At 49.2% G+C, this 12,916-nt stretch overlaps 3 protein-coding genes across 3 annotated transcripts; 2 read left to right on the plus strand and 1 right to left on the minus strand.

Moving 5' to 3' along the window:
- Positions 1 to 4,950: 4,950 nt before the first annotated feature.
- LTHEOB_11060 (Pfs domain protein) lies at positions 4,951 to 5,880 on the plus strand (the record flags this gene model as incomplete). Its single annotated transcript, XM_035507775.1, has 1 exon — positions 4,951 to 5,880. The coding sequence occupies one exon, from the start codon at positions 4,951 to 4,953 to the stop codon at positions 5,878 to 5,880; it is 930 nt and encodes a 309-aa protein (XP_035366813.1).
- Positions 5,881 to 8,338: 2,458 nt separating this feature from the next.
- On the minus strand, positions 8,339 to 9,828 carry LTHEOB_11061 (Sesquiterpene cyclase protein; the record flags this gene model as incomplete). The annotated part of the gene is made up of 3 exons (XM_035507776.1): positions 8,339 to 9,037; positions 9,230 to 9,258; positions 9,336 to 9,828. 3 exons carry the CDS (start codon positions 9,826 to 9,828, stop codon positions 8,339 to 8,341), a joined length of 1,221 nt encoding a protein of 406 aa, XP_035366814.1.
- Positions 9,829 to 11,023: 1,195 nt separating this feature from the next.
- Positions 11,024 to 12,615, plus strand: LTHEOB_11062 (Had-like protein; the record flags this gene model as incomplete). The annotated part of the gene is made up of 4 exons (XM_035507777.1): positions 11,024 to 11,748; positions 11,808 to 11,857; positions 11,911 to 12,062; positions 12,265 to 12,615. 4 exons carry the CDS (start codon positions 11,024 to 11,026, stop codon positions 12,613 to 12,615), a joined length of 1,278 nt encoding a protein of 425 aa, XP_035366815.1.
- Positions 12,616 to 12,916: the final 301 nt, after the last annotated feature.

Below are 12,916 nucleotides of genomic sequence, written 5' to 3' on the forward strand. Positions count from 1 at the left end.
CCGAAGTAACCTTGAAATGCCCTTGTAAGAGAATCCCAGTGTCCTCATCTTTTCGTCTTTTAGGGCTCCTCGGTAGCATTCACACAAGGTAAGAACCCACAATCTTCGATCGTTCTTTACCTCCGCTGAAAGTTCGGTTGAAGAAGGATCCTTTGATGAAGGAAGGCTTTGAAGAGCCAGTTCCAGGACGTTTGATGCTTGCTCCCATTCTCCTTCCCTCATTTGTCGGGTTGCAATCTCCCTTGCTGCTGCAAGAGCACTGCTTACAGGAGGAAGTTTCTTTTGCATGTAAAGCACCGGAACTATGCAGGCAAAAGCATTCTCAATAGATCCTAGCCCACCTTGAACAAAAGCGGTGTGAAGACGGTCGATGTTTTCGTTTGCAAGATAGAAGCCCCCTCGTCCCTTATTCACTTTCGTTTGACCACCGATATGCTTAATAGTACGCATGATTGTGTCAAAGAAATTTTTGTAAAGCTCTTGAGCACAAGCAAGCATCAGGGACTTGGTGGATCCGAGTTCTAGAGCACGAACTTCTGCTAAAGATGCTTTAGGCTCGTCAAGGTCCTGTAAACCGTAAAATTGTCGGATGTCATCTGCCTCACTAGGCGGAGGATTCGTCGAGCCGATTGTTCCTATTCTTGGGTCCATCACGAATTTCTTGCCATCATTCCACCACAGCGAAATCTGCGGTTTAGGCTGTTTGAGATCTACTTGAAGTAGGTAGTTCTTGCTGGATGGTTCCAAATTCAAAGTGATAGTTCGGATCCTATTCATCGCTCTCTGACGCCACAGATCAAGCTCAACGCGGGCAGATTCTTTGAAGAGTCGCGTCGAGCGTACCTTGGACTTCTGAGAAGGATAGCCAGGTCTGTTCATGAGTGACCAAGTCCAAAGACCTAAAATTGATTCCAGCTCGGCTCTGTCAGCCTGCCATGGTCCTTCCGGTGGATCTTCCGGGTTTGGCCCTTCCTCCCGGCGTAGAGTGAAGAATGAAGTCGAAACGCCGTTTTTGCTGTCTGAATCTTTACAGCCACGAACAGCGATATCAAAAGGGCAAAACATGGCAAAAGAATTCTTCCATCTGTTCTCAATCTCGATAGGGGGAGTGGTGTCAGTGATGAACAGGACTGATGCAGTGGCTTCTATAGCATTCGCTAGAAGCTCAGCAGTGTGCCTGACTGAAACTAAGGTTTGATTCCATTTCCTACTGGTGCTTGAGTCGAAGTCGTCCAAACCAGTCATGCGTGCCAGCCGAATCCTATGGAAAAATGATTTCGTCGAGGCTTCCAGAGTTTGCTGATGAATGATCTCATTCGGGCCTGGATATGAAGGATGCAGTTCTGAAACGTTATAAATCCTCCTGTACTGGTTCTCATTGCAGCCATCGTCTTGGATCCGACAAAGACCCACAGGAGCCCGGCTGCCAAAGCTGCCAAAGCCCAACCGGAGAATCCTGTGCTTTGAGTCGTCTTTCGGTATTTCGATCTCGAAACGTTCCTCGTAGTCCTGGAAAGTGCTGCTGCTGTGACCGCTAAACACCATCCAAAGATGTCGGCAATCTTTGCACCAATCTGTTCGACCTCCTGTAGGTCGATTGATCTCAAGTGCTAGCCAGTCCAGTTCATGACCTTGAAAAAGGTTTGCGTCTTTTGTCAAGTTATCCTTCTTCTCCATTCGTTGAGTACGGAGTGAGGCCCGGACGATACTCATAACGACCGTAATGGCCAACTGTGCAAGAGAGACAGATGAGTGGCAGGCTCTTAGGCCTATGAATTGCAGAACAAATCCAACAAGAGAAAACAAGACAGCTGCCCAGATGAGTTTCATTGTTGATATAGCGCCCTCCTCCACTTCATCCTGTTTCCAGGACGTTGTGTACTTGATGAGAGGAGTATTGAAGTCGGTGTAGGCGAAAGAATCAAAGATTTGGTCACCAATTACTTGGTTACCAGGCTGGACCCAGTATATCCTTGTTCTTGGTCTCGGCGGAGGGCCGCCTGTCCTGAGATCATACTTTCTGGTGAATACTCTCTCTTTCGTGCTTCTTTCCACTAGATATGCGCAGAGACCAACACCAAAATCAAGGAAGATGGTTCCGACGATTGTGAATGGGACTGCGTATTTGTCTTGTACGTCGTGTCGCACGAGGTGGAACCAATACCGAGCTAGAGCTGCCCACACCAGCACTGCTGACTGCAAGGCAACTCCAAATGCGGCTGCGGCATAGAACCAAAGTTTCCCACGTGGTTTAATGCCGACGTTCAGCGAAAGATTAGGGTTTGGCGCGAATCCCTTCTCTTTGTTCTGCCTTCTCTCTTGCCTCAGAACGTATTGCTTCAATGTTTGGAAGTTCGCATGCGACCGGCCGTAAACTTCCTGCCATTCAGAAGGCTCTTCGGTGTCCTTGGAGTTCTTGAATTCCTCAAACGAGTATATGCCCGCGGTGGGATGTCCTCCCTCTTTGTTGTCGAAGAAGTCATCCAGCGACGCAGATGAATCATAAACGATTTCGAGGAGCTTGGGGCGTCCAAATACCCGGGCTATACCGCCGTTGTTGTAGAGCTCACAGACATCGCGGCTGGTCGACGAGCAGAGTTCAGCCTCGGCGTTTCCCGCTCCTTCCTGAGCGCGGCCAATGAATGCGCGGAGTGACGGTGTACCGCACACCCGAATTGCTGAGACCACAGCTGTAATGACTCCAAGAGGCGCGGTCGCAAAAATCAGAATGTCGGTTGCAGTCAAGCATTCGCTAAGGTATTGCTTTGTTGGGGATTCTCCGAAAAGTGCAACAAGAGGGGCGAAGTCTGTTGCTAGATTGTTGGTGAAGTCGTCCCACCAATCGTCGCTCATGATTGTTACTTGACTTTAGCTTTCCGTTGAAGCAGCGAATGGATTGAATTTCTGAAAGGGGTGTCGGTAGGTGTAAAGGAGAAGGTCTGCTCCACGGAGAATGAGAGTTCAGCCGCACTACTCAAAGCACTACAAATCTATCGAACAGTGGCTGGAGCAATCGATGCCCATTGGTCATTGTCTCATGTGAGCAACTATCGGTGAGGCTGTAATGCGGGGCTTTGCCCCATTCCAGTTGTCCCATGTCGTCTGCTCAGCTGCAAGCAAGGCTGACTTTGGGCTGGAGCTTATCGTGTCACCAACGCAGTCTGCACAGACAGCAATGCAAATGTTTTCATTGTGATGGAGAAATACAATATGTTCGATCAGCAACTTTGTATTCGACTTGCCGATGATTTTGAAATTAACCATATGTCGTTTGTGTACTTGCCTGTGTTCACGACTACGCAACGCGCCGAAAAAGCACGAGCTTTGGCGTCACCCGTCATTTTCAAGAAAGCAGCTGCACTCTTCCCATCCCTGCCATTTCTACTGAGCATTTCCCGATGCAATAAAAGACCCATGAAACAGGGCTCTGGCGGCGAGAGGAGGCGAGGTAAGCGCCTGCTTGCAACTTTGAGAAGTTTTCTCGCCATGACTTGTTTCGCTTCCCCTGGTCGCCGATCATGAGTTGTCCCTCCACCGGCGGCACGGCCGACAGTGATCACCGGTCGCCGGCACTGACGTTCAGTCCAGACTGTACAGGCCACCATAGTAGTACGACTAATAATGTAATGGTCTATCACAGCTTAAACTCGGCTGCTCTATCAGCAGATGCAACCCATTAGTGTTTTCATTCGAAACACGGTAAAGGTCTGCAAAGCCATGCCTACTATCAATGTTTCAATCTAGTCGATACTCTTTCTCATGTCGACGCTACCCGTAAATTCGATTAGATGGTTGACTAGTTCAGCATATATTTCGAGATGCTTTTCAAAATAGAGCTCCCAGTGAGTGCACCAAGACCGCGCCATTGAGCGCTACAGGGTCGACGTTGCCTTGGACATTGGGTGGAAAAGAAAAACAGATCTGTGGGACCGATCTGTATCGTAGATGCACAGATTCGTATCTCGGCGGCGCTACCGTAGATTTGGGAGATATAACACGGGCTTGCTTATGATATAGGAAATTGATGTGCGGCGTGCAGCTGTTGCCTTCGCGTGGGGCCGTGCATGGACCTCAGCACTCAGCTCTTCAAAAGTTGCTCCTTTCGGTTTAGGGTGCCGTTGCCGACCCCATACCCCTTATGCTCGGTCAGGCCTGCGGTACAGTTTCAATTGTTCAAAGAAGCAAAGAACTGGTGTGCGCATTAAACGCCGCATGGGTTGTCATTCTTAGACACCTGCATTTAATAGATGCATAGACGAAGGAATCACGGATGCTATTGGCTTGTAAAACAATGGCGGAGACTTTTCAGCCGAGTGGAGCCGGAAACGCCGAAGAGCTGGCCAGCTAAGGACACATGACTGGAAAAGGACTGAAAACAAAAAGATCGGCAGAAAGATGTTCGAAATTATCACAACAATGGAAACTCTCCCGCAACAAACCCCACAACTATCCGAAGGCTGAGCGGGACTGCGGAGACTCAGCTGGCCACGCAACCAATTAATCAAGTTGTAAGTCCTACTTTCAAACACGTGGCTAGCGCATAATGGGCGGACACAGCATTGTTATATTCTCTATCAAAGTGCATGCATGTTCCTGGGACCCATATTCAGCTCTACGTAAAAGGTATAGGAAGATGCACGTTGTGTCGCTGCCTGGAGTAATCGATAGATCGCTGGATGGAATCAGAGCGTGGGCGGTCATCTGCAGGGCATGCAAGCTGAGATGTCCGCCTAGCGCATGCAGACTGGTCACGATTACCATCAAATCATAGTTGCTACCTACTTTGCCAAGTTCCTTGAGTAAGCTCATCCTTTTAAGGGCCGTCATCCTAATCATAGTGCATCACACTTCGAAACTACCACTCCATTGTGTTATCCCTTCGTGAGCTCTTCGTCTATGTAGCCATGGGTCTATTATGCGCTAATCCTTATTTAGAATTGAGAAAGCAAAATGACGGAGTCGCTCGATGCTACGGCCTACACCGTGGGCTGGATTGCAGCTCTTCCGCATGAGCAGGCAGCGGCAATTGCGGCGCTTGAAAAAGAGCATAAGCGGCCAAAGAACTGGACGAAGCCGGACACAGACAAGAACACCTACTTCTGGGGAAGCATTGGATCGCACAATATCGTCATCGCCTGCCTGCCAAAGGGCGTTTACGGTAACACCAGCGCCACCGTCGTCGGCACGTCAATGCTTAGCAGCTTTTCACATGTCCGCGTCGGCCTTTTGGTCGGCATTGGTGCTGGTGTGCAAGAAACCGAGCCGGACATTCATCTCGGCGACGTAGTGATCAGCAGCCCTGGGCCTAAAAGCCCTGGGGTTGTGCAGTACGACTATGGCAAGGCAGAGGACGGCGGCAATTTTGTACAGACCGGCGTTCTCAATAAGCCCCCGATGGCACTTCTCTCGGCCCTCTCCAGACTTGACTCAGACGCATTTCTACAAAGAAACCGGACGGGAGCTTTCGTCGGTGAACTTTCTCGGAAGTTTCCCAAATTCAAGTGCCCAGTCATCCAGGAAAAGCGTAATCATGGGCCATCGCTCTTTTTCGGCACCATCGCGTCGGGGAACGAGGTCGTCAAAGACGCAGAGAGGAGGTCTGAGATTGTCAAGCTGGCTGGCCCGAAGACCATGTGTATTGAGATGGAGGCGGCGGGTCTGATGGACAGTTTCCCCTGTCTGGTCATCCGTGGCATCTGCGATTTTGCCGACTCCCACAAGAATGACCAATGGCAGAACTATGCGGCGGCGGCGGCTGCTGCTGCTGCCAAAGACTTTCTGTTTGTTCTGGACCCACAGGATGTGGAGGATACAAAGAAGGCTGCTGAGGCTATCAAAGGTATGTCTGACTGGGATACTGCTCTCATGCCCATTCTGTAGTTCTCAGGCTCGCACTAACTCGAGTTGTGGTTTCTTGTACGGAAGATGTACCGAATCAGTCCGGAAGCACAACACACCCCAACGCCAGTAGCACACCCAATGGCCCAGTGAGCCCAGACAAGAGTAAGGAAGATCCTCCAGGGATAATGGCACCTACCTATACTCTCGCCCTTACCATCGTTAGTAATTCAGCTAACCAAGGCATAGCGCAACACAATTTTCCGGCTTCGAAGTTCCCCAAGTATTTCGGTACGTTTTACCATGAAACCCTTGAAACTCAACTGACAGTAAAGACTGTGGTACAGCGCACGCCAAATACGACGGTCGTGGCTGGAACGCTCTAGTCTACTACTCAACGGAGATTCCTCGTAATGTCCATATGATCATCACCGCCACACCGGTTTACATTGGTCACGTGGCTACCATGGGTAATCACGTGAAAAATATTGGCAATTGCGGTGGCTACATCAGGCAGTGGGATGGTGCAAGAAAAAATAAGGCCTTCAATCTTCACTTTTACAATGACGGGTTGCCGAAGACTAGCGCCCTTCTGGTTCACTGGATTGCCTGTTCGGTAGAAAAAGGGAACTAGGCAATAGATGTCGACAGAAAATATGAATTTCACGTTGGAGAATTTCTCTCTTAGATTTACTAAATTATATAAGCTCTATAATAGGGTAGATATCGAACAACGTCAGGTACTATATTATAATTACGGTCTAAAAGTTCTCTTCTGCTGATAATACATGGCGGCCAACATCACAAACATGACTAGTACAGTGAATATTCCTTTTGAAATTGCCCCGTCAACTAACCCATTTCAACTCTATTGCAGTACGCATCGTGAAAGGACCGTTCTTCCTTCTCTGTCCTTTGCTCGAATATTGAAATTATTGTTTCGAATAAGTCGTTCGACCGTCTGCTTGCTCACTCCTTCCCGACACCAGTATAAACTTGGCTGACTAAAAAACAGCTCAGCAGAGTCCTATGGCTTCGAACTTCACTAAGTACTTTGGTATGTTTCCGCATCCAACATCTTGAACACTACTAATAGTACAAGAATGCGGTACTACGATTGTGTCTCCCAAGAATGCTTCGGTACGCATGGTTATATTTTCAACGAAGATACCTCCCGATGTTAAGATGTGCGTCACCGCCACACCTGTTTACGTCGGCCCACATAATATACATCTTCATCAACCACTTAGTCTTGGAAACTATGGGGGCGTTGTAAGGCAGCACGATGGTGAAAGATTGAACAAGTCATTCGATCTCTGCTTTTTCATTAACGGGCTGTCTGATAAGCACGACATCTTGGTCAATTGGATGGCTTGTTTAATAGATGAAGGTACTTAGTCTGTGGATAACGAGGAAACCATAGACTCTTCGATTACTATAGTTGCTACCTTCCACAGATTCCGCAGAAGCACAACAGGTATGTTTAGCTATTGAAATATCAAGGTCCTACTGCAGCATAGCTGGGTCGTCGTTTGTTAATCTTCTAAAATACTAAACGCCTTTACCGGGGAAAAAGTGAGTGGCTGAAAATACTAAGCAATCTCTATTTTTCAGCCTGAATCGACCGTGCGCATCTAGGCCCAATGCTTGACTTTCTGATATACTGCAGTTATCGTTATGGTTCATTGAACCAAGCTTGATCGAGAGTAGCTATCTGGAAGGGGTTGGAGCCAGGGCCCATGCTCGTGTACGCTTCCCAACCACTCCACCGATCCCCGCGGCGTGGCTGTACCTCACCGACCGACAGTACTGCTGACCAGTTGGGATGACGTGCGGTTTTGCGGATGAGAGGCACGGAGTGCCGATGCGCGATTGCGGTTTGGGGGGGGGGGGGGGGGGGGGGGGGGGGGGGGAAGGGGGGGGGGGGGGGGGGGGACGACCATGTATAGGGCGTGTGCGCGGGAAGGCATGGATGACGTCAGCTGGCTAGAGCACGGCCTTATTCAAAGATTGTACGTCTAGTGACGACCTGATTAGCTACACTACGTTAAAAGATGTTTCTTGGGGCAATTACTAATCCCAACTCTCACCGGCTAAACCCAACAATGGTCGGCCAAACCCAACTTCTTCATCAAAATCTACCATCTTTTAACCGCAGTAGAACCTTAACGAAATTAAACTCTAAGTACTTAGGTACTACTATGGTAATAGCTAAGCCCACAGATATCTATTATAAGGTTTTTTAAAAGAGAAGGTTAACCTACCCGATCTAAGAGTTGGGTTTCGCCGGTGATGGTTGGGTTTAGGGGAAAAAAAAAAGTTGGGTTTGGTAATTACCCCATGTTTCTTTCAAGAACCGATATATCCCGCAAAGCGAATAACGGGCACTACTATAAGCCAATAATATCGGGGTAAAATACGAAGAGTTTATGCATTCGTAGATAGTCCCAGTCTATCTTCTACCTGATGAACTTAAGAATACTCATGGGCGCTGTCGGAATCAATCCTTTTTGATCCTCGCTGCCTCACCACCGTATCTAGACGTCGTCATGGTATAAAACGTATTGCCCGCGATAAGCGCCAGCAACGAATCCACAAAGCGCCAATGCTCAACGCCCAGTTCCTCGTCTCTCTTCAAGCGCTCAAGCTCCTCCCGTATCTCCCTCTCATTCAGCAACTGCAGCACGAACGCCGCAGCCTTCGCATCATCCACGCCGAGCCCACAGCTCTCCCTTAGCACCTGCACAACATTAATCAGCACGACAGTCCGCCCGCCCTCGAACGCCGCCCACTCCTTATCAAACGACCCCAGATCATTCACAATCGACACGTGATCGCCCACCAGGCGCACGAGCCGCGCCAGGCGCGGCTCACCCATGGGGATGGGCGACGCGATGCTGAGCCGGCACGCGGCGACGAGCCACGCGTTCGCGGCGTCGTCCCAGCGGTAGTCGAGGTACGCGCGGGGCGTGGCGAAGTTGGCGGGCGCCGGTGGCGGGTGCTGGACCCATTCGATTAGCGCGGCGATGAAGTCGGCGCCGCAGGTGGTGCCGGTGCGCGCGTCGCAGGAGTGGCAGCGGGAGACGATCTCGTCGATGCGGGTCTGGAGAGGCGTGCGGGCGTTGGATGGGCTGCCGGTGGATGTGGAGCTGGCTTCGCCGCGGAGGCGCGCGACGAAGTCGGATTGGACGTTTTGGAGCTGTGGTTTTGGTTAGTTTGTTGCTTTTACGCATGACCATATGAGATTATGGAGAGTAGCAGAGCGGAAAGTCGAATAGAGATAGCGGCAAGCTCTGTGGCTTTGAAAGTGGAGTATGCCACGAGCATGCAACCGCAGAGCGTAAGGGTGGAGGAGACAAGGGGGATATGAGACATGTACTCAGTGACTTACCGACTCGCTTGGAGCTTCTTCCCAAGAATCTGTCATAGCAGTTAAAACGTTAATCAATATAGAACTCGAGCTGAGTACAAATCAAGGAATCAAAGGGAGAAAGTACCATCGAACGTCACGACGAATAAAATGCCAGCAGCAATCAATTGCATGCGTTCCTCATCTGCCTGTGGGAAGAGATTGATCGCAAAAGTGACGAAGCGCTCGCCCTCAGGCTTCTTCAGTTCCCGCTGGCCGATGCTTGCTAGGGTACCTCCCCGCGTTAGGTTTGTATTATTGTAGCTCTGATCTGTGGCAAGAAGTTCACAGAGCTCTGCTGCGTATCTGAGTGCCGACCTCCAGAACCGGTTGTGGCGCGCGAATGTCAGGCCAGTATGATAGGGCAGACTCGCAGCTTTGGGATTGATGGGAAACGAGTTGCGCCAAGAAGGGTCGACAGCATCGCGGTTGGTATCAATAGGCAGCTCAAAGGTCCACTCCCGTGCGTTGATGAATGGCGGCAGCCGTGGGATGTAGTTCCATGAGAAAAGGACTGGCATCACCTCTGGTAAGTCATCGGGCGCCGCGATCTTATCCAGTTGCAGGACTTGATTGGCCATTGTGTCGGAACCTGGATCAGAGGAGTATCGGGTGAGATTACTGTGAGAAGCAAGATGGAGGGAGAGCAGTAATGAATTCTTTGAGTGCGTCTTTACATCTCCAGGCTGTGATAAATAATACCAACCCAAGAGCTACTTTGATCAGAGCTTTCTGCTGTTGCTTTGTCAGCCGCCTAACTAGAATCTGATCATACGATGGAAAACATCAGCTGATTATAAATGACGAGTCATGAAGATATCGTAATAGTCATGGCTAGACAGACGAGCGTACAGTTCGGCCTATCATCGGCCATAAGGCGAAACACAAGCCGCCTATAATCGTCGGCAAAATATGTATCCTACCGAGGGGGTAGTTGATACAGATTCAAACCTGAATTAAACCGTCTAACTAAGGGAGATTCCTAAGGCTGACCCACATCCTCTTAACCCAAACTCTAACGAATCCCAGTAAATTCAGAATTGGTACGGAATAAGTCCCAAATCGAAATCAAGTCAAGTCTGAATTGGATAGAGAAAGTGGGTGTTGTCAGGGGTACGATACAGCACCCCTGTCGTTCCGAAGGTTCCGAAGATGTCCGTTAGTCGACCGAGCTGCATTCACAGACTCTCGTATCATGAATCTGTTTGTCTCATGTTCTCCCTGTTTAAAGACCTTACAATCCTTTTTGCTAGTCATTTGCTTCAGGCAGCTGTACTCTTCGGACGAAAGGCTCTTTCTACACCGATATTCTCCTTTTCTTTTGTTCCTCATCTTAGGACCAAGTTTCGAAGTGGTCTGATGTGTGAAACCGTCATTTCAGAGCACCGTTCTATTCAACCGCCGAAGAGTTCCGGTGCCAAGACCTCATTCGATGTTTTTGCCACGGCGTTACAGCGCTTCACCGCTATCAGCAATGCGAAGAGTGCTGATGTGTGCTTCCGACGTTCCGTAGAGGGATTCGTCAGCTTCTAATTACCCGTAGCAGTGGGCGCAGGCTGTCCAGAAAGACGAACATCAAACTGCGCCTTGCTCTGGATCGCAATGAGGTCCCATTCGGGGACAGCATGGTGTCTCAGGAATCTACCGTCATTTTGGCAACTAATAGCTAAGATTTAAATCGACGCCTGTTACTCCTTCACAGCATTCTATCCCCCAAACATTTCTCCCAGTTTTCTGGTCTCATAAATTTAAAATTCATATCCTCTCTTTTCTCACATGGCTGGACCGCCTGTGAAGACGATCATCTTCGACCTCGGCGATGTCCTCTGCCGCTGGAAACCGCCAACCAATCTGTCTGTTGATCCAAAGCTCTTGAAGGAGTTTCGCAACTCACCAACATGGTACAAATACGACTGTGGAGAAATTGGCGAAGATGAATGCTTCTCACAGCTAGCAGGACACGGAAACGTCCCTGTGGAGGACGTCAAAATTGCTTTCCAACAGGCTAGAGACTCGCAGGCTCAGAATGACAAAGTGGTAGAAACCATCACCGAGTTGAGGGCGGCCCACCCGGACCTGAAGATCTACGCCATGTCGAATATATCCAGACCAGATTGGGAGATCCTCAGGGGTAAAGATTTCAACTGGAATATTTTCGATCGAGTTTTCACTTCGTCCGAGGCTGGAATGTGTAAGCCGGAACTTCGGTTCTTTCACCACGTTCTGAAGCAGATCCAGATGGCTCCCAGCGAAGCAGTCTTCGTCGACGACAAATTGGAAAATGTCATCGCTGCACAGTCAGTGGGGTTCCGGGAAACAATTGTCTTTGTTGATGTCCCGAATATGCGAAGAGCACTCTTGAACGTCCTGGAAGACCCGGTTCGCAGAGGGAGGGACTGGCTTCGAAGGGAAGCAGGGCACCTCTATTCAGAGACAGACACAGGAGTGGTGGTTCCCGACAATTTTGCCCAACTCCTGACATACGAGCTTACTGGCGATTTGTGAGCAGGCGACATAAAAATTACTCTTGGGTTTTAGTGAGCTAACATTATTTAAATAGGAACCTTCTAAGTCTCAAATACTTTGATCGGACCTGGAACTATTTCATACGTGAGTAGTAAACAGATCTCCACAATAGCGTTTGGTGAACTGACATTTTGCAGAGTCTCCGTTCGGAACGTCGAAGAACTACCCAGATGATGTTGACACGACGTCATATGCATACAAACTTTTATCTCTCGACCGCTCAGTAGCAAGTTCCATCATGGATGAGATGATATCTTCCCAGTGGACTACAGCAGACAACATTGTCCAGGTAAGAGAGAGCAGCAGAACGGAGCGGATCAGGACGCTGAGATGAGCAGGTATATTTCGACAACATGCGAGTGCGAACAGATCCCACTGTATGCATTAACGTAGTACGGCTGTTTTATGCATACGGACGTGGGGATGAGCCTGCCCTTCAGGCAACCAAAGACTGGATCCAGGATGTTTTGTTTTTCCGAGGATATCTACAGGGAACTCGGTACTACCATCAACCCGACACGTATCTCTACTTTTTTGCGCGGTTACTCAACGAAAATCCGGAATCGGATATGTTCCGCAACACATCAGCATTGCTACGCGAACGGCTCAATGAGCGTATCAACACACCAGCAGACTCTCTTGGGCTGGCAATGCGGGTGCTGGCATGCCACTACATGGGCATACGAGACGAGTTGGACTTGCAGCAGCTGATGAAGAAGCAGCAAGAAGACGGATCGTTTGAAATTGGGTGGCTATGCCAGTACGGCAAAACGCAGATGAAACTGGGCAATCGGGGCCTCACAACAGCACTAGCAGTGACTGCAATCAAGGCACTGAGCTGAATTAACGGTATGATAGGAGCGTAGATGGGTGTCATAAGGGATGGCAAAGTGAATGAACTGTTCCAATGGATTAGGCATCCAGTCTTTCATCAATTTAGAGGTTTTTGTTTTCATAATTTCAGACGGTAGTGTTTCACACAGTGCAGAGTACGTGACTTTTCACTACCATTAACTATAAGCCGATATACAGTCCCATCTCAAAATCTTCGATGTTAAGCTGTTGAATAGATTCATTGACTTCTTACACCTATAATCAAATTTACAACCTCTCGCCTCTGTAGAAAGGTAGCATTAGGCAAAG

Source organism: Lasiodiplodia theobromae (genome assembly GCF_012971845.1).
Source record: "Lasiodiplodia theobromae strain AM2As chromosome Unknown scaffold_44, whole genome shotgun sequence".
In the NCBI taxonomy this organism is placed as follows: Eukaryota; Fungi; Ascomycota; class Dothideomycetes; order Botryosphaeriales; family Botryosphaeriaceae; genus Lasiodiplodia; species Lasiodiplodia theobromae.